This window comes from Tupaia chinensis, unplaced genomic scaffold (assembly GCF_000334495.1).
Source record: "Tupaia chinensis unplaced genomic scaffold, TupChi_1.0 Scaffold000067_1, whole genome shotgun sequence".
NCBI classification, from domain to species: Eukaryota; Metazoa; Chordata; class Mammalia; order Scandentia; family Tupaiidae; genus Tupaia; species Tupaia belangeri.
The window spans coordinates 2743545-2762261 of record NW_006159526.1 but is presented as its reverse complement, the minus strand read 5'-3'; the positions used below and the strand labels follow the sequence as shown (position 1 = coordinate 2762261).

The 18717-nt window shown below is 57.7% G+C and overlaps 2 protein-coding genes across 3 annotated transcripts; both read right to left on the bottom strand.

Moving 5' to 3' along the window:
• Positions 1 to 3014, bottom strand: APOE (apolipoprotein E). 2 transcript variants are annotated; one of them, XM_006142065.3, is made up of 4 exons: positions 2912 to 3014; positions 2044 to 2105; positions 1190 to 1370; positions 1 to 855 (listed from the first exon to the last, which is right to left on the bottom strand). In XM_006142065.3, the coding sequence occupies exons 2-4, from the start codon at positions 2084 to 2086 to the stop codon at positions 138 to 140; spliced, it is 942 nt and encodes a 313-aa protein (XP_006142127.1). In that variant the 5' UTR covers positions 2087 to 2105; positions 2912 to 3014; the 3' UTR covers positions 1 to 137. The 2 variants fall into 2 exon arrangements, with proteins under 2 accessions (XP_006142127.1, XP_014438467.1); XM_014582981.2 differs by having other exon boundaries at positions 2044 to 2119; positions 2912 to 3010.
• Positions 3015 to 5891: 2877 nt separating this feature from the next.
• Positions 5892 to 18697, bottom strand: TOMM40 (translocase of outer mitochondrial membrane 40; the record flags this gene model as incomplete). The annotated part of the gene is given in 9 exon segments (XM_006142153.2): positions 5892 to 6580; positions 7607 to 7709; positions 7822 to 7898; positions 8041 to 8163; positions 16159 to 16264; positions 16339 to 16440; positions 17265 to 17357; positions 17734 to 17801; positions 18541 to 18697. Coding segments are annotated over 9 exon segments (969 nt in total), but the record flags the coding sequence as incomplete, so codon positions are not given.
• Between the last annotated feature and the right edge of the window lie 20 nt (positions 18698 to 18717).

Below are 18717 nucleotides of genomic sequence, written 5' to 3'. Positions count from 1 at the left end.
TGCTGTGAGGCTTGACAATCTTTATTATTATGAATCTAGGGCCTGCCAGGAGCATGGGGAGGGGTGTGACAAGGCCTCTGGCTGGCTGAGGGGAAGGGGTTTGAGGCGGGGCCGTCAGCCAGGTACAGGCCGGGCGCTCAGTGATTCTCGCTGGACACAGGAGCAGCGCTGGTGCCCACGGCGGCCTGCACCTTCTCCACCAGTTCGGCCCACTGGCGCTGCACGTCTTTCACCAGGGGCTCGAACCAGCTCTGAAGGCGGGCCTGGAAGGCCTCAGCCTGCAGGCGCATCTGGGTGGCCTGCTCCTCCACCTTGGCCCGCACCTCCTCCACCTGCTCGCGCACCTCGTCCAGGCGGTCGCGGGCCTGGCTGCCCACCTCCTGCAACCTCCCGCGCAGCCGCTCACCCCAGGCCTGAGCCCGCTCCTGCAGCGGCTGGGCGGCCAGAGCGCTCACGGTGTTGGCCCGCAGGCGGCCCTGCTCCATCAGCGGCCCCAGGCGCTCCCGGATAGCGCTCACGCCCCGCTCAGCGCCCTCCTGCACCCCAGCGCGGTACACGGCCAGGCGCTTCTGCAGGTCCTCTGCGTCGCGCAGCAGGCGCTTGCGCATCTTGCGCAGGTGGGAGGACAAGCGCGCCCGCAGCTCCTCCGTGCTCTGGCCCAGCATGGTCTGCACCTCGCTGCGGTACTGAGCCAGGCGGGTGCGCACGTCCTCCATGTCGGCCCCCAGCCGGGCTTGAGCCGCCTGAAGCTCCTTGGACAACCGGGCCTGCGTCTCCTCCTTCATGGGGCCCAGCTGCTCCTCCAACTCCGCCTTGTAGGCTTTCACCTCCTTCATGGTCTCCTCCATCAGCACTCTGCAGAGAGAGGGCAGAGGGCGGTGGAGGGAGAGAAGCTTCCCGGGGAAGGGTGGAGCATGCAAGATGAGGACTGAGCCCAAGACCCCAGAAAGAGACAGAAGGAAGCGGGGAGGTCCAGAGGAGACCAGGCCAGATGGAGGTGGAGGGCAGAGACAGAGGACCCGTGAAGCATGTGAGAGGCCAGACAGCATGATGGAAGGAGAGAAAGAGGCTGAAAAAGACAATTAGAATGGAAAGACAAAGCAAGGAAATAGCAACAGACTCCTGGGAGGTGGTGACAGGGACAGACGCAGGGAGGGTCGAGAGCCCAGGCCCAGGGTGGGGCACTCACGTCAGTTCCTGGGTGACCTGGGAGCTGAGCAGCTCCTCCTGCACCTGGTCAGACAGCGTCTGCACCCAGCGCAGGTAGTCCCAGAAGCGGCCCAGCGCCAGCTCCCAGGGCTGGCCTGCCTGCCACTTGGGCGGCTCCCGCACCTCGGGCTCCAGCTGCGGCTCCACATCAGCCCGGCATCCTGTGTAGAGCAAATTGACAGACGGGTCAGGATCCTGCTGCCCTACCCAAGTCCAGGAACAGGCCCTGGCCCAGAGCAGGAGCCCCGTGGGTACTCCTGGGCCTCTGTGGCACCTCAGTAGGCGAGGAGGGGGTGTGGAGTCTGTTTAATGACTCGACAGGCATTTCTGGAGCATCTGTGTGCCCCATGCCAGGCCGTGCTGGGGTGATGGAGAAGAAAATGATCACGGGTGACACTATCTAGTCACTCATCCGCTCACTACCTTACGACAGTGTATTAGAAGCTGTTATAATGTGAGAAATCATCTCCCAGGAGGGATGGCCACGCTGCAATTTCTTCTCTTCCATTTTTCTGAGATTTTGGGGCATGCAAGCACCAGGCATCATTTATCAAGTCCCGGGTCCTGGGCTCGAACTGAGGTCAACCATGTGAGAGTCCAGCACCTTAACCACCAAGCCATCTGCCAGTTCCTCTAACTCCCATTTTAAGGATGGGGGAAACGCCCAGAGGGAGTAAAGCAGCCCCAGACTTGGGGTTTCTCCCTCCAGGAGGAGATAGACTAGCGGAAGAAGGGACCCAGGTCCTGAGAAGCCTGGAGGCTGAGGTGAGGCTGGGGGCAAGGAGGGGCAGGGGAGGAGAGGAGAGGGAACCTGAGCAGGCTCCGCCCTCTTACCTGTCAGGAACGCGAACGCCAACACAGCCCACAGAACCTTCATCTTGCCGTCTGCGATTGGTCTGGGGAGGAGACACTGCCAATCAACAACAGTGAGAACCCGTCCCACCCCAGCCCTGCGCCGGCCGGTCCCCGCTTCAAAACTTTGCCCTCCCGGTATCTGCAAGCGCCTAATCCCATCACAAAGGGCTATAAGCTGCTCCTCCAGTGTCCCTTCACCTCTCTTTGTCTCCTATCTCCCCAGGTCGCACTCCATTGCCAAAATTCCATCTCGCTCTCCAGGGTTCAAATTCCACTACCCTCCATCCCCCATTCCAAAGGCGCCTCCAGCGTCGCACAGTCCCGGTTCCGCGCAGTCCCGGTTCCGCGCTCACATTCTAAGCTGTCACTTCGCATCTGCGCTGCTTGCCACTCATGAGCTCATTTAGCCCTCATCTAGAAGTCCCCTTCAGTTGACCTCTGAGCCCGCAGTTAGGAAGCTGTGAGGTCGATGGGACGCCCAGTAGGTGCTCAGTAAACGACAGGACGGCTCTTGGGGTCTTGCAGCGACTCACCCAGTTCTACCCACAGGTCCAACTGCCCCTCCACCCACCTTACACGGGGATGGGATGCCTGCTGCCCTCCGTCCCCATATCCAGGCCCCGGCCCGCTGCCCCAGCTCCAGTGTGACTTAACCCAGCCGTGGGCATCAGACTCTCAGACGCTCCCTCAGCCTGGCAAGTAGCCCTCCTAGGCTTTCTGCCTTTTCCTCCTCGTCCTTCACTTTTTCTCCCCTGGAGGCCACGGGTTCGAGGTCCCCAGCCACATCTTCCCAAGGGCCAAGGGCCTCTGAGTTGATCCCTGTGCCGCCCCTCCCCCTGCTCCTCACCGACTCCTTGGAACAAGGTCCCGCGCCTCTGCTGGGGCTGAGTAGGACTCCGGGATCCCGGACTCGTCCAGTTATAGGGCTCCCCCTGCCCCGCCCCCTCCCCAGGGCTGGGCCGGCCCCCAGTCACGAGGTGGGCTGTTCTCCCTCCCACTTGCACTCAGCAGGGTGGAGGAAGGAGGTGGGGCTGCGAGGCCTTGTGACCCCTCCGGCCCCCAGGAAGAGGTGCCACCTTCCCAGTAATCCAGGCTTCCTCCTCCATTCTGGGGGCCCAGGCGGGCTGTCCTTGGGCATGCTCCTTCCCTGGGGAAGGATGAACTGAATTTGGGGAAGAGTTGAGGACTTGGAGTCCTGGATTCTGAGAAAGAGGGAGGAGGCAAGGGGCCTAGACAGGAATGGAGTGGGAGGGGTGGGACAGTGTGCCACCCCCAGAGGCCTGGACCTGAGCGGACACTGTGTTTTCATAGAGCCTCTCCCACGCAGGTGAGCCTTCTCCACCCTTGCAGAAAGAGGACCCAGTACTTTCCCTGGCTGGCACAGGCATGGGGGATTCCAGAAATTCCTCACAGGGTGCCTTCATCTGGCCAGAAGTGGCAGGGCCACCTGGTTAGGATTCTGGAACCAAACTGCAAGGGCTGGAGTTCCAGCTCTGCCACTAGCCAGCTGTGTGACCTTGGGCAAGTGCCCCAACCTCTCTGAGCACCCATAAAGCCGGGAAGGCCGCTCGCCTGTGTTTGGTGATGCAATGCCCTAACGCAGCAAGGACCCAGGACAGTCCCTGGCTCGTAAGAGGTTGCATGTTAGGACTAACTACTGGATGGCCGCAATGAGCTTTGTCACCTTCCTGGGAGCTGTTAGGAGACTCTTGAACTTGAGGCTCCCAGTCAAGGCACATGGTGAGGGGCCAGGATTCACTCTTCCTTAAGGGGGTGATTCTGGGTCCTGCAGGGCCAGCGGAGGCTGGACACCTACACCAGGAAGCTCCGTGCCTGGCTAGGCCTGTTGCCTTTGGGCTCAGGGCACCAGCAGGGAGAGGATGAGGTGGCTTCTCTGGGTAACCTGGGGTCATCTCTACCCGACAGCCTCCCTCTCCAGACCCTGGGGGCAGACAGTTTCAGTTCTGCTGTCTGGAGAGCGGTCAGGCCGTGTTACAGGGCACATCTGCCTAGACCCCAGGCTGGCAAAACCCTGACACCACCTCCTCAGATACAGGGGATAGAGCCTTCTTGTGCAAGGACCATGACTGAGCCTAGGCCCTTCTCAGTTTTTTTTTTTTTTTTTTTTGCTGTAGGGTGTGCTCTCTGGAGAAAGACAGAAGGAAGAACCCCCCCCCTCTCCCCCCAGGCATGGCCCTGTTAATCCCTTTTCCTTCTTGGGGCATGCCCACATGGCCAGTGTCATTTTTAAGCTACCCTGTCCAGGGCTTGAACTGAGGATGGCCACGTGGGAGTCCAGTGCCTTAGCTACTATTCCCCTGCTGGTCCCATCACTTTTTTTTTTTTAAAAGAGAGCTTTGCTCTCCAGAGACAGAAAGTGAGAAATCAGCCCCTAAGGGGGATAGTGTGCTGCAATTCCTTCTCTTCCTGGGATTTTGGGCATGTATGCACATGAGCCCGGTGAGTTTCAAGCCGCTGGGTCTAGGACTTAAACCACGGCCGGCCACGTGAGTCCAGCACCTTAACCACAATGCCACCCACTGGGCCCACACAATCATGTTTTTTCTTTTTTTTGGAGAGGTTTTTGCTATAGGGTGCGTGCGCTCACCAGACAAAGAAAGCGAGAAATCAACCCCCCCCAGGGGGGGGCGGGGAGATGGCCACACTGCAATCCCTTCTCCATTCTCCTCTTGGGATCTTGGGCATGCACACACATGCGCCTAGTGCGTTTTAGGCCACTGGGTCCAGGACTTGAACTGCGGTCAAGTATGTGGGAGTCCAGCGACATAGCCATTATGCTAACTGCTGCTGGTCCTTTTTTTTTTTTGTTTTTTGAGAGGCCTTTGCTACAGGGCGTGTGCGCTGGCCAGCCAGAGACAGACAGAAAGCGAGAAATCACCGCCCAGGGGGGATGGTCACGCCGCAATCCCTTCTCCTCCATTCTCCTCTTGGGATCCTGGGCACGCACACACACGCGCCTGGTGTGAGTCCAAGCCACCGGGTCCAGGACTCGAACCGCGGTTGACTACGTGGGAGTCCAGTGATATAGCCATTATGCTAACCGCTGGTCCCCCCCATATGTTTTTAATTTGCTAGAGGGTTCTGTGTGCGTTCACAGAAGACGGAGAGGAGAGAGCACCCATTGGAGTAGTCACACTGCACCCTTCCACGGCTCCTTTGGGGAATGCATACATTGCACTTTTCAAGCCACTGGGTCTGAGACTCGAACCACATGGCCAGCCACCTGGGGCCTGGCTGCCACACCCACTGGGCCTGGTGCTGACCCGTCCTTTCCTATAGATCTGAAGCTCTTCCAGCTGCTTCAATCGTTGAAGCTTCTGAAAGAGCTGACCTTCCTGCAAGAGTCCCAGTGGCCTACACCCTCTGCCCATTTCAGAATCTGGAAAAACCCTGGAGTCCCAGCTTCCCACCCACCCTGTGCTGGTCACCCTATTGGTTCCATCTGCAGGGACAAAGTCCATTACTGCCACTCTGGCCAGGCCAAGCTAGGGCAAGTGACCTGGAAACTTTGCCCTCCTAGTGAGGGAAAGCCTGGGATGTCCCACAGCAAGGTGGAAGTCACAGGCGGGCTGTGTGACCCTAGGCTAGGCTCTGCCCCTCTCTGAGCTGGGCTCTACACAGTAGCGCAGTGCGACTGTGGTGTGGTTCCTGGGACTCTGCCATGTGCTGGCCTCCAGCATCCCCTGCTGGTGCATGGAATGCAGGGCTGGAGGGGCTCCAGGGACGGGACTGCACGGTCAGGGCCATAGAAAAATTAAAATGACAAAATTAAAAAAATAAAGAGAAGTGCCACAGAAACACTTGGGAAAAGTGAGGCCTCCCAGTTCAATCGTGTTTTTTTTTTTCTGTGTATATTTTTTGTTGTCTTTTTTTTTTTTTTCTGTAAAATGTCCCGGTTCTTCCATAACTTATAAACATGATTTATACCGAGGGGGAGACGGGAAGAGGACAGGGTGGACTGACCGGGGACGGGGAAGCTCCTCTTGCTGCCCCCTCGGGGCCGGGCCGGGGCCCCTTGGAGGATGGGGACACCATGACACGCCTCCCTGAGGTTGTCTGGCCAACTCTGCCCCTGGCGCTCAGCATCCCGTGTGCTCGATTCCAGAACCCATTCTGGGACCCCAGGCCCACTGGGCACGCTGCCCCTGGTGCTCAGAACTCTGAAGCGCCCCTTGGTTCCAGAATCCCCTCCTCAGCTGCTGGGGTGGTGGGTCCCCTCCTTTCCACTGCCCCTCGACCCCCAAGGAGGGAGGGAAGGGAGGGGGAGGGGGGCTCAGGTCTCTCCTCCATGGCAGGGGGAGATGGAGTTGGGATCTGAAGGAAAAAGGGCATGGAGGACAGGGGCCAGGCAGGGCTCAGCCGATGGTGAGGCCGAAGCCGCACAGGAACTTGTTCTTGCGGTGATTCAGGAAGGCCCCGAGTGCCAGGGTCAGGGGCAAGGGTGGGAGCTTCTTCTCCAGCGTGGCACCCACGATCCAGTTGCTGTCCACAGAGCCTGTGGGGGGACAGCTGGGGTGAGACATGCTGGCTCCCCACCCATCCCCATGTGGCCACACTCCAGGCCACCGGGGATACCAGCCATACCGGTGGCTTCCAGACCTCGGGCCACACTGCTCCTGCCACTTGGAAACTTCACACACACAGCCCAGCTACTTGTCCTGGGAGCAAATGGCTCACTCCTCAGTTCTCGGCTCATCGGTGCTGCCCCAGCACCCTCTGGGCTCCTCTGCCCCAGGCCTGTCCACTCTGGGTTATAAGTTCTGATACCGGGTCTGTCCCCTGCACTGGGAGCCCTGCAAAGCTGGGGCCTGGTCACTGCTGCATCCCCAGCCTCGCTTGGCACCAGGCTCAGGACAAGCTGAATGAAAGACTGAGAGTTCTTCCAGGGATTGTGCAGACGCACGAGGGCTCAGGGCTGTCCCTGAGTGGGGAGGGATTAGAACTCACTTAAAGGAAGCAGGAAACAGAACTGGGACACAAGCCCGGTTCCACCACAGCTACAGCCACATCCAGGGGCCCAGGGGTCTCACAAGCAGATCAGTCCCCGGACCCCACCACAGCCTTCAGAAGCCCTGCCCCGGGCCTCCTGGAGCGATCTTTATGCAGCCCAAATCGGAACCACCGAGGTCCCAAGAGACGAACTTAAGACTGAACATCAGGACTGGAGGGGTCAGCTGGGGATGAGGCTCAGATCCTGTCACCTCGGGCAACCTCTATTCCCACTCACATGAGATGAGCAGGTGGAGTGGGGGGATCATGTTGCCCTCCACTTAGGAGGAAAGACCCCAGAACCAAGTGTGGAGTGCAAAGGACTTGCTGGGGGGTAGGGAGGGAACGTGCAAAGCTCCGCCCACCGGCCCATCTGGCAGAGCTCTGGGGGTGGGCCCCCAGCAGCTACTTAACAAGCGTCTGCGCTAACTGGAGGCCCCAGAAGCCCCAGCACACTGTCTGCCAGCCTCCACGCCCACTCGGGGTGCGTCACCTCTCACCTGTTTTCCAGGTAGGGAAACAAGGCCTTTACCTTTGAAGAGGAGGTTAGCCTTAGGCAGATCCAGCTGGTACCCGAAGGAGACACTAGTGTCCTGCATCCTTGTGCTGGCCTCGAACTCCACGCCCACCTGCAGCTGGAGGGGCCAGAGACGTGCAGGTCAGGGCTCAGCCTGTACACCTGGCATGCCAGCCCTCGGCCACACCCACCAGGAAGCACACTCTTGGGCCGGTCCCGGACCAGCTCACCTGGTCGCTGGCTTTGTGATAGTACGTGGCATGCATGCCCGCCTGGCCCAATGTGACCGTCGCCAACCAGTTGTTCACTGTAAGAGTGCAGGTGGGGTACAGGAGGTTACCAAGGGGACCTGGATGTCTGGAAACCCAGGCCGCCTCTTCCCTCAAACCTGGGAGTTGGGGCCTCCAGCCCTGGCCCCCCCAGCCCCAGCAGCCAGGCCCCAGGCTCACATGTGTATTTCCCAGCTAGAGACATGACGGTGCCCTCCTCCCCGGGCCGCCGGTGGTAGACCAGCTCTCCGCCCAGGGCCAGACACGGCGTGATGCTCTGGAGGTAGTGGGCCACGAGGATTCCTGTGGGCGAGATGGAGGTCATTTCGCTCGGGCCATGGTGCAGGTCAGACTTCCTGGAGGCCTCCAGGTCTCTCACCCCCATTCCTTGCTCCTAAGAGCAGATCACATGGTTGTGAGGCCAGCTTCCCAGGCCCCGTGGTGACAGCACCTGTGAGACCTTGCCTCCTCTACAAAAGCCCTGTGGCAGGCATTCATCCGCCATTTACACAGGAGGTCCTGGGGGCTGAGGGACGCAGGCGGATACCGGTGGTCACACAACCTGACGGTGGCCACGCCCCCAAGCCCAGGCAGGAGAGCCGGGAGCTAAGGGCACTCAGCCTGGGCTCAGATCTCGGACTCACGCCTGCCAGCTGAGGGGCAGACTGTCACTGGCATCACTTCTGTTAGCACGACCATCCCTGGGTTGGGACGGATCAGCAGCACTCGCTCTGCTGGGGCGTGTCTGCTACGCCCCGCCCCCCACCTGCCGTGGGGGTAGCTCTGAGGCCTGCCTGTTTGCAGACATGTTTGCAGAAGGGAAGCAGGATCAGATATGGAGGGCCAGAGGGACCAAAGATTCCCTCCTGAGAAACCAAGACCCAGCCAGAAAGAGGCAAAAGAGAGGGAGACAATGAGGATCCAAAGAGAGGCGGGGACAAGACAGAGATGGCAGGGTGTGGAAGGGTTCCTCCCAGACAAGGAAAAGCAGAGGCACAGACTGCCTGGCCCAGGGAGCAACGGGTCAGGAGCTGCCCCCTGATCTGGGGCTGGCTGAATCAGCAGGTACAGTTGTGGTGTCAAAGCCTTCTTGGGGGGGGGGGTCAGCAGATAGTGTATCGGCATATCACTGGATTCCCACTTGGCTGCAGTTCGAGTCCTGGACCTGGGGGCTTGAAACTCATGCTAGGCGTGTGTGCTTCTGTGCCCAAGATCCTGGGAGGAGGAATTGCAGCGTGGCCATCCCCCCGAGGGGTGATTTCTCACTTTCCCTCTCACTGTCTCTGTCTCTCTCTGGTGAGTGCACATGCCCCAAGGCAAAAACTGCTACCAAAACAAAACGGGACTAGCAGGTGGCGTGGTGGTTAAGGCGCTGGACATTCCCACATGGCCAACTATGGTTTGAGTCCCGGACCTGGTGGCTTGCCTTCTCACTTTCCCTCTCTCTCTGTGTCTTTCTCTGGTCAAATTAAAATAAATAAAGTTAAAGTAATAATTCATAAAAAACAAAAAAAACCTTATTGGAGGGACTAGCAGGAGGCACGGTGGTTAAGGTGCTGGACTCACAGGGCTGACTGTGGTTCAAGTTATAGATCTGGCGGCTTGCTTTATCAGTTTCCGTCTGTCTCTGGTGAGCTCATGTGCTCTATAGCAAATTAAAATAATAATAAAAAGAAATAAGTAATTAAAAAAACAAAAACACCTTATGGGGAGAACCAGGTAGTGTGGTGGTTTAAGGCAGTAGATTTCTAAATTCCCACGTGGTCAACCACGGTTCAAATCCCAAATTTGGTGGCTGGCTTCTTTGCTTTGCTTTCTCTCTGGTGAACACACGTGTCCTACTGCGAATAAAAAAACATAGTAAAAACCTTCTTGGGGTGCTTTCTCTCTCTCACTCAAGGAGGGAATACACAAAGTTTAGGTGGTGTGGTGGTTGGGGTGCTGGACTCCCAAATAATGACCAGTTTGAATCCCAGACCTGGACGCTTGCTTTCCCACTTTCTCTCTGGTGCTCTTCAGCAAATTTAAAATAAGGTGGGGGTGGGGTGTGGTGGGGAGAGGTAGTATGGTGGTTAAGGCACTAGACTCCAACACAGTTGACTGTAGTTCAAGTCCTGGACCTGGTGGCTTGCTTTCTTTGCTCTCTCCCCCACTCTGGCCAAACTGAATAATAATACTACTAAATAAAATAATTATTTTTTAATAAACAATTATTTATTTAATTCTTATCTATTCATTCATTTATTTTAATTTGACCACAGGAGACAGAGAGAGAGAGAGAGAGAGAGAGAGTTAGAAAGCAAGCCATCAGGTTTGGGACTTGCACCACGGTCAGCCATGTGGGAGTGTCCAGTGCCTTAACCACCATGTCACCTACTGGTCCCCAGTAAAATAATTCTTAAAAAAATCTCTCCTCCCCCATCTTTCCATCCTGTTGGGGTTCTGGGTGCACACATGCAGACACGTGGTGTGCTTTTAAAGCTGCCGGGGCTTTGGGATTTGGACTGCATGGCTGGCCTTGTGGGATCTGGCTCCCTTATCTACCAGGCTATAGGTCTGGCCCTACATAAATCAACTTTAAAAAAAAAAAACAGTCTCCCATGCTCCCTGCAGGCCCCGAGGAATCTGGCACTCTCCACCTGAGAGGCCTCTCCCTGACCATCTCATGGGACCCAGCCGTCCCCAGCTCCTCACCTTTCCTACCCATCACGTGACCTCGCCCACCTCTACCAGCTCCTCTGTCCACTGCAGTGTGGGCCCTGTGAGAGCAGGGGCTTGTCCAGACCAGCAGCCTCCCACCAGGAGTCATCCTGCAGTATCTGGAGCTTTTTTTTTGGTCTTTTTGAGATTATTGCGATAGGGTGAATGTGCTTGCTAGAGAAAGACAGGTGGAGACAGAGAGCAATAAATCACCCCTGGGGGATGGCCATGCTGCAATCCCTTTTCCTCCACTCCTCTTGGGATTGTGGGCAGCACGCACATGTGCCCTGTGTGAGGTTTAAACCACCGGGTCCAGGACTTAAAACACGGCCGACTATATGGGAGTCCAGCAATGTAAGCATTATACCATTTGCTGGTCCCAAGTTTCTTTTATTTTTAATGAATTTATTTACTTAATTTTATTTATCATTATTATTTAAAAAATTTGTTACAGGGTACATGTGCTCATGAGAGAAGGAGAAAGTGAGAGACAGGGAAAGTGAAAAAACAAGCCACCAGGACCGGGACTTGAACCATAACCAGCGCTGGGAATCCAGTGCCTTAACCACTATGCCACCTACTGGGCCTGTGAAGACAGTTCCGATGGATTCGGGAGTGAGGCAGGTCAGGGGCCGGGAGTGGGCACGTGTGGGGTAGAGGCCAGGACGCTGCTCAGGACGGGCCCCCACCGCAGAGAAAGGGCAATAGTGCCGGGGCGGAGACCCTGGACTGGCTTCACGTGCTGTCTCTGGCTTTAGATGGCGTCCAGCACCCTGTAGGTGATCGCTGAAGCCATGTTCTATGAGCAAAGGAACAGACAAGCCTGACCATGAAACACCGACACGTTCAAAGCCCTGTCGTAAGGAGTGAGCATAGCTGTGCAAGGGCGAAGAGAAAGCCTCAGGCCAGCCCTGACCCCACCTGCTGGGCAGGAGCTGGAGACGGGGCCAGGAGAGCAGGGAGCCCACGTCAGGCTTGCTGGGGACCTAGCCCAGGGCGGGTATATGGGCCAGGTACATCCAAGGTTTCCAGGCCTGCACCCCCAGTGCCCTCACCCTGATGGGCTCCCCGCTCCCACCCCCCCCTAACTAGTTCCCCTGGGCCTAGACACCACCGCTCCAGAACAGCTGTCCCTCCCTCCAATGGGACAGGGCCCTGGGCATAAGCAAGCCGAACTCCCCCTGCCTGGTGGGACCTCTCACCCCAGCAGCCCACTCATCGTGAGGGTCTGCTTCAAGGTGAGCGTGTCCCTGGGAGCCCAGCGAGGGCAGGAAGGGCTGGCTTGGCCGCCCTGTGCCAGCGCCGCCTTGCTCGGGGCTGAGAGCACACGGCATGTTCAGAACGTAGCAGAGGTGCCAGAGAGGGAGCGGGGCTTTGGGAGGGGGCCTGGCTCAGCACGTGGGCTCTCACAGTCCAGTCCTGGCCCCTCTCCTTCCCGTACAGCACCAGACTCAGGAACCCCGTACAACTGATTTCAGCCTGGGCCTCACTCTCCTTGTCTGATGGGCAGGGTCACAAAAAAAAAATGGGTGGAGTGATGAGGAATGTCGTGGGGCTCAGGACAGACACTCGCCAAATCCTTCACCAAGTGGTCCCTACCACTGTGCCCACTGATAGATGAGGAAACTGAGGCTCCAAGGAGATGGGGCACTTGCACGAGGTCAGAGTCAGCCGGAAGTGCAGTTGCCTTGTCCTGACTCTGAGCCGCTGGTGGTAAGAGCTTGAGACCCAGCACAGACCTGGGCCCAGCAGGCCCTGTTCTCTCTAGACACCCAGGGCAGGAAGAGACGACTGTAAGAACAAGGAGACAACGGGGCTCCAGGAGGCCTGTGCAGAGGGCAGGGGACAAAAGGGCTAAGGTGGTGCAGCTCAGGGAGTGGGGGACCAGTGCCCTTGGGGAAGCACCTGCCCTCTCTGTGGGGTAAGGCATAATGGCTGCTAGCCTCAGGGCCCTCTCCCCCGAGCATAGACTGACTGCGGGAAGGAGAAGACCCAGCTGTGTAGGGGGCCTCGCAAAGAGGAAGAGGAAATAAGCAGGACCCGCCATTACCACTGCTTCCTCCTTCCACTAGAGAGAGGTGGGGTAGGACAGGTGACCTCAACAGGGTCTCACTCCGCGACCTTCCCAGCAGCCAGCTCCCGGGCATGCACGCGCCCGGCACACACAGCCTGCCCGGGAACCTAACCGCCATCCTCCCCACAGACGCAGCTTTATCTGAGCAGCGTGCTGCCGTGCCCCAAGCTGGCCATCTCGGCGTGCTGAGCACCTGCTTTCCAGCGGGCATGGGGCCAGGCGCTGGGCACACGGTGGTGGGTGAGAGGGCAAGCCACTGCCTGCTCAGCGCTGGCGTTTACTGCAGGGGCCCGGCGGTAAGGGTGAGAAGATTTCAGAGGGAAGCCGCAGGGGATGGGGATGGGTGACAGTGCCAAGACGGACACTCCTCAGAGAGGGAAGGCCCTTGGTGGCGAGTGAGGCTGCCAGGCAGCAGGGCCAGCACGTGGAAAGGTCCTGGGGGGGAGACAGAACCCAGCTGCTCCAGAAACTGCCGGAAGCTATGTGGCTCAGCGTGGAGAGAGTGTGAGGATGCAGAGATGCCCTCGGGTAAGCAGGGGACAGGACACGCTACTTCTTGGCCCATGTGGCCCCACCTTCCCCATCTAGATCAGCCTCACCCAGGAAGCTTCTTGCTGCAGGCTCTAGAGGGAGGCATCTGGGCCATGGGCAGGCTCCCTACGGACTAGCTCCCCTGGAGCAGGTGGCTGCAAAGTGAACCAGGCTGGCTTGGGTCTTGGCTGGGCTTTGCTACAGCCCCCTCCGGCCTCTCCACTCTCCCGACGCAGCCCGTGGCTCAGAGAGCTGAGCGGTGACAGTGCCATGTTTCTGGACTTTGCAGCAACCAGAATTGCGAGAAGGTTAATACTCTTCTACAAATCTCAGGGGTTCTCCTGCAGCCACACCAACAGACCAGATGGCTCTCTTCACGTCCCGCCTGTCCCAGCTCCCCTTGTCCCCTGGGTTTTTGTTTGTTTTCTTTTCCACAATAGAAAGTATGCCATTCACAAGAGGTAGAGGAATGAGCACCCCCCCCCCAAGAGGGTCTCCTCACACTGCGACCCCTTCCCCAGCTCCTTGGGATCCTGGGCATAAGCGTATTTGCCTGGTATGTCCTATAGGCCGCCCTGGGATCCTAGCTGCACCTGCCTTGTGGCTTCCAGGCCTGAAGGTGCTGGCGTTACTGCTTAGCCACAGTGGTTGGGCCAGTCTGCTCGGACAGGTGCCTGTGTCTCGCCTCACCCTGTTCCAGCTGCTCCCCTGCCTGGAATGTTCTCGCTCAGTCTCCTGGCCGGGTACCCGTCTCTTCCTCTGGGAGTGCACACAGGCCAGCTCTGTGAGAAGGCCCTCTCGCTCCCGCTGGCAGGTGTGTGACTCTCCTGGGCACCCCCAGGCATGCAAAGCCAGCCCGGGCTCCCACTCAGGACTCGCTGCCCACGAGCCGACCTCCTAATGGAGCGGATGAACGGCAGCATGGAGACACACACCCAGTAACAGCACACCGTCCCTCAGGTGTTCAAGTGCCAGTTATGGAGCTAGCCCACTCCTCCCTGAGCCACACATCTGGTCTACCAGCAGCTCCACTGGTTCCACCTTCACACCCTGTCCACAACCTCCCTGCTGTCCTTGGAGTGGAGCCTCTGCTGGCTGCTCTCCAGGCATCAGCACGAGGGTCCATGCTGATGAAAAGTTAGGTCAGAGCCTGTCCCTTGTTGCCCAAAACCCTTCAGGTCCAGGGCCAGCAGGTGGCGTAGTGATTAAGACACTGGACTCCCAGATAGCTGACCATGGTTCGACTCCCAGACCAGGCAGCTTGAAACTCATGCCAGGTGCATGTGTGTGTGTGTGCCCGAATTCCCGAGAGGAGTATGGAGAAGGGACTGTGGTGTGGCCATCCCCCTGGGGAATGATTTCTCACTTTCTGTCTCTCTGTCTTTCTAGCAAATACACACGCCCTATAGCAAAAATCTCTCAAAAAAACAACAAAAACCAATAAACAAAAAAAGTCCTCCAGGCCCACCCCAGTAAAGGACAAGGTCCAGCAAAACCTCATGTGGTTTGGTCATTTCCCCCCAAACATGCCTCGAAAGGGTCCTGCCTCAGGATCTTTGCACTTCTGACTCCCAGAGGCTTGAAAAGCTCTTTTCCTACACATCCGCCTGGTTCCTTCCCTAGCCTCCTGCAGGCTTGTTCAAATGTCACCTACGGGGGACCAGCAGTTAGCATAATGGCTATGTCACTGGACTCCCACGTAGTCAACCACGGTTCACATCCCAGACCCAGTGGCTTAAAACTCACGGCGTGCGCGTGTGCCTAAGATCCCGAGAGGAGAATGGAGGAGAAGGGATTGCAGTGTGGCCGTCCCCCATGGGGGGTGATTTCTCGCTTTCTATCTCTATGTCTCTCTCTGTTTGTCTGGTGAGAGCACATGCCCTATAGCAAAAAACCTCTTAAAAAAAAAAAAAAAGTCACCTATGGAATGAGGCCTCCGAGGACTCCGCTCTGCCCTGTCCAGGCTCCATCTCTCCCTGGCCCCGTCACGGACACCTCATGTCACTTCACTTGTGTCTGCCCTACTGGAACGGAGGCCCTCCTTGCTCACAGCTTCGCTTTCAGCGCCCAGACTACCACACGCGCACATGCTTGAACCAAGAAATCAAAGGCAGACACCCAGAGACCAAAAAAAGGAACAAAAAGGGAGAGTCTGGAAGTACAGACACGAGTGAGACAGCCTCTGCCCCTCCCACCCACCCGAACAGGAACTGTTGGGCCCACGCAGGCTGCGCGCACCTCCCCACCACTGAGCGGGGCCCCTGCTCTCCCCGTGATCTGCTCTGAGCCAAAACCAGCCCCAGAGGCGCCGAGGAATACCACCAGGAGCAGCTCACATGTGCTCGATCCCGTGCCTTCCACACACGTGAATCTGCGTAATAACACACTCAACAACCGTGTGCAGTGGCTCAACACTGCGGGCGAGGAAACGGGCCCACGGGGTGATGGAACCTACCTGAAGGCAAAGCCCTAGCTTATTCTAACAGCAGTAGGGCTAGGGTCGAACCCGCATTCTCAGGCCTCACACGTTCCTGGACTCATGGTGGGGTTGTTGTCCCAACGAACCCACCAGTTGGAAACACCCCAATCTCAAAATGCATTTACTGCCCCGACCTCCCGAGCACCACAGCTCAGTCCAGCCCACCTCAGATGCGCTCAGAAGACCCGCATCAGCCTACGGCCGGGCAGAACCATCGACTTGAAGCCTCCTTCCTAATAAAGCGCTTATGGCTTCCTGTACTGTATTGGAGACTGCGCCGAAACGGAATGACAGAACGGCCACATGGTTTCCACCGCTGTGTAACGCCTGCACACCAACATAGTCAGAAAGCCTCCAGTTGAACTCTGGAAGCCGGGGCTGCCTGCACCACGTTGCCTGATGCTGCCTAATCAAGCCTGCTGCTCAGATGGGGAAAGAGGGCCCAGAGAAGAAAATGGATTTGCTGGTCAGGATGGAACTGGGGTCGTGAGCACCCCGAGACCCCACCTCTTACCTGAACCCACCAGGACGTCTGGGTTCCCCAGGGTGACAGCTGCCGTGAAGTCAGAACCCCGGTACTCCCCGTCTACCTGCCAGTTCACGAACTTTGACTGCTGGGTCTGTGGGGAGAGGGGGTGTGAGGGCAGCCTGAGCTCAGGGTGGCCGGGCAGCAGCAGGCTCCACCCCTGCTCACCTGGATGGCCATCTTGGACCTGAGGCCGGGGCCCAGCTGGTGAATGACCTGGGCATTGAGGCTGCCGCTGTTGTCCATGTCACCCACCAGCACGGGGAACGCCTGGGGTGGGGGGGAGCAGAGGACAGGGTTAGAGGTCAGAGGTCCGACACAGTGGAAGTTCATGAGCAGTGGGCCTAGGTGAGCTGCCTAGAGAAAGAAAGCCTCAGAACGGGGTTCCTTCCTCCATGAAGCCCTCCCTGACCACTCTGGGTACCCCCGTTTCAGTCTTGCCCACCCTGGATTGAGACCCTCTAGGAACAGGTCTATCCCCTGCCCCAGTGGACTGTGAGCTCCAAGGCTATTTTAGTCACTGCTGTGTCTCCAGCACAGAATAGGGTTTATGACACGAGCGATTTTACTGACGGTACCGTTAATAGGAGCAGAGATCTAACTCAGTACTGCCTCCCCCCACTGTCCAGGCCTCCAGTTTTGCCCTCCTCAGTACCTAGCCTCCACAGGGCAGCCTGAGGCAGGTTTCTAAACCCTAAATCTGCCGAAGCTGTCTTTCTGCTGATCAAATTGTTCCACAGCTCTCTGGTGCCCCCTAGAGAAAGTCCAACCACCTAACCTGTCATTCGAAGTCCTGCAAAATCAGCAGCCCAGCCCTGCACACTCTGGGTCATTGCTGTTTGCTAACAGGGCTGCTGTGGTCACCCCAGTATCCCTAGCATCACCCAGCACAGGACCAGGCGGAGAACAGGGGCTCAGGGGATGTTTACTGGATGAAAAAATCACCCACGTTTCAACATAGCTGGGAGTGACAGTCCCCACCTCCCGGGACACACAGGTCCCCCAGCAGCTCTGACCTCCCCCAACAAAGCCCATTCAGCTTGGCCTTTGGCTACACGTTTTGTTAGAAGAGACAATGACAAGGGGAACCTCACCTCTGTGGGACTCAGCTGCTTTGTCCCCACGTAAGTGACTCCAAAGTGGTAGTTGGACTCCCCGATGGTGCTGAGGGCTACCGTGTGGTTCACCTGGGAGAAGAGGAAGGGTCGTGGGGGCACCTGCCAGCCTGGCTTCCCTGCTAGAGGGGGCACAGATGACGTCACTGGGCAGGGGGTGAAGACTGGGAGGCACGGCCTGACTAGATGGAGACTCAGAGAAAGGATGGGCTACGGGCTGGGCTACCTGGTACTCACTCCTGCCTGGATGTTACGGGGGAAGGGTGCCTCTGAATTCTGGGTCCCTAGACCTTGCCATTGGCCACATTGGCCAGCCTGGTACTGTATCTCCGAGTCTTTTAAAGTACCAAGAAGCCCAGCCCTTGGGGAGGAGTAAGGGGTTCCAGATGCAGGTGGATGGGGGTGACTGGGATGGCCTATGAAAGGAAAGGGTGCCAGGAAGGCTCACCTGGAAGTGGTTACTCAACCCTTTGTTGACTGTGAGTTTGACACCCTCCATCTGAACAGGAAACAGCTCTGGAGAAGAGAAATGCTGTCATACCCTACCCTACACCCCCCACCAACTCCTACCTCCTCCTTTCCTCTTGGCCCCAGTTCTCTCTAGAAACCCCTGGCAGAACATATCACAAAGCATCCCAACCAGGAGAGGCAGGAGAGCCCAGAGGATAGGGTCAGGGTCTCTGCCTGCATTCTAATCTCAGTGCCACCACCTACCACCTATGTGATTCTAGGCAAGTCATTTGATCTACATCAAACGCACAGGCTGCAAGATGGGTACCTACACCACACTGACTGCTGCAAGGATTTAATGAGTTAACGTACACTGAGTACCAGCACAAAGCTCAGTCTGCACCATTTTTACTATCACGATCACTCCAAGCCAGGATCCGGTAGCCTTGGGTTCCAGCCCCCAGTGGAACACTGCTGACAACTTGCTGACACTGTGACCTTGGGCCTCAGTTCCCTTCTGATCACAGGAGGAGTCGGGCTTAGCTGATGCCAGGCTCCGAGGTGCCTCAGGCTTTTCTCTACTGCTATGGCATTCCATCCCAAGGTTCCACCATTTGATTCCATCGTTCCAAGCCCCAAGTCCAATGTTCCACCATTCGATCCCAACGTCAACTCCTAACGCTCTGTTAAATGACTCCAATGGTGCGCGCCAATTCCCAAGGTCCCCCCCGCCCCCCCGCAGTGTCCGCCCTGTTCCCCGGGGATCCCGGCCATCATACTCCTGACGGGGACCCTCGCCTCTCACCCTTGCACTTCCGGTGGCACTCTTCGAAAGTGCCCGGGTTGGGCAGGCAGCCACAGGCCCCATCGTCATTGGCCCCTGCGGCGCTAGCAGCGGCAGTCCCAGGGGTTCGTTCCGAACCTCGACCAGCGCTAGCCCCGGCGCCCAGGCCACCTCCAAGCTGCTGCAGCGTGAAGCCCG

Excerpts from the sequence above, each read along its gene's own strand:
- APOE (XM_006142065.3), bottom strand. The coding sequence starts at position 2,086 with ATGAAGGTTCTGTGGGCTGTGTTGGCGTTCGCGTTCCTGACAG. Across the intron at positions 1,371-2,043 it reads GGCGTTCGCGTTCCTGACAG|GATGCCGGGCTGATGTGGAG; the intron begins GTAAGAGGGCGG and ends TGCTCTACACAG. Across the intron at positions 856-1,189 it reads CAGGTCACCCAGGAACTGAC|AGTGCTGATGGAGGAGACCA; the intron begins GTGAGTGCCCCA and ends CTCTCTCTGCAG.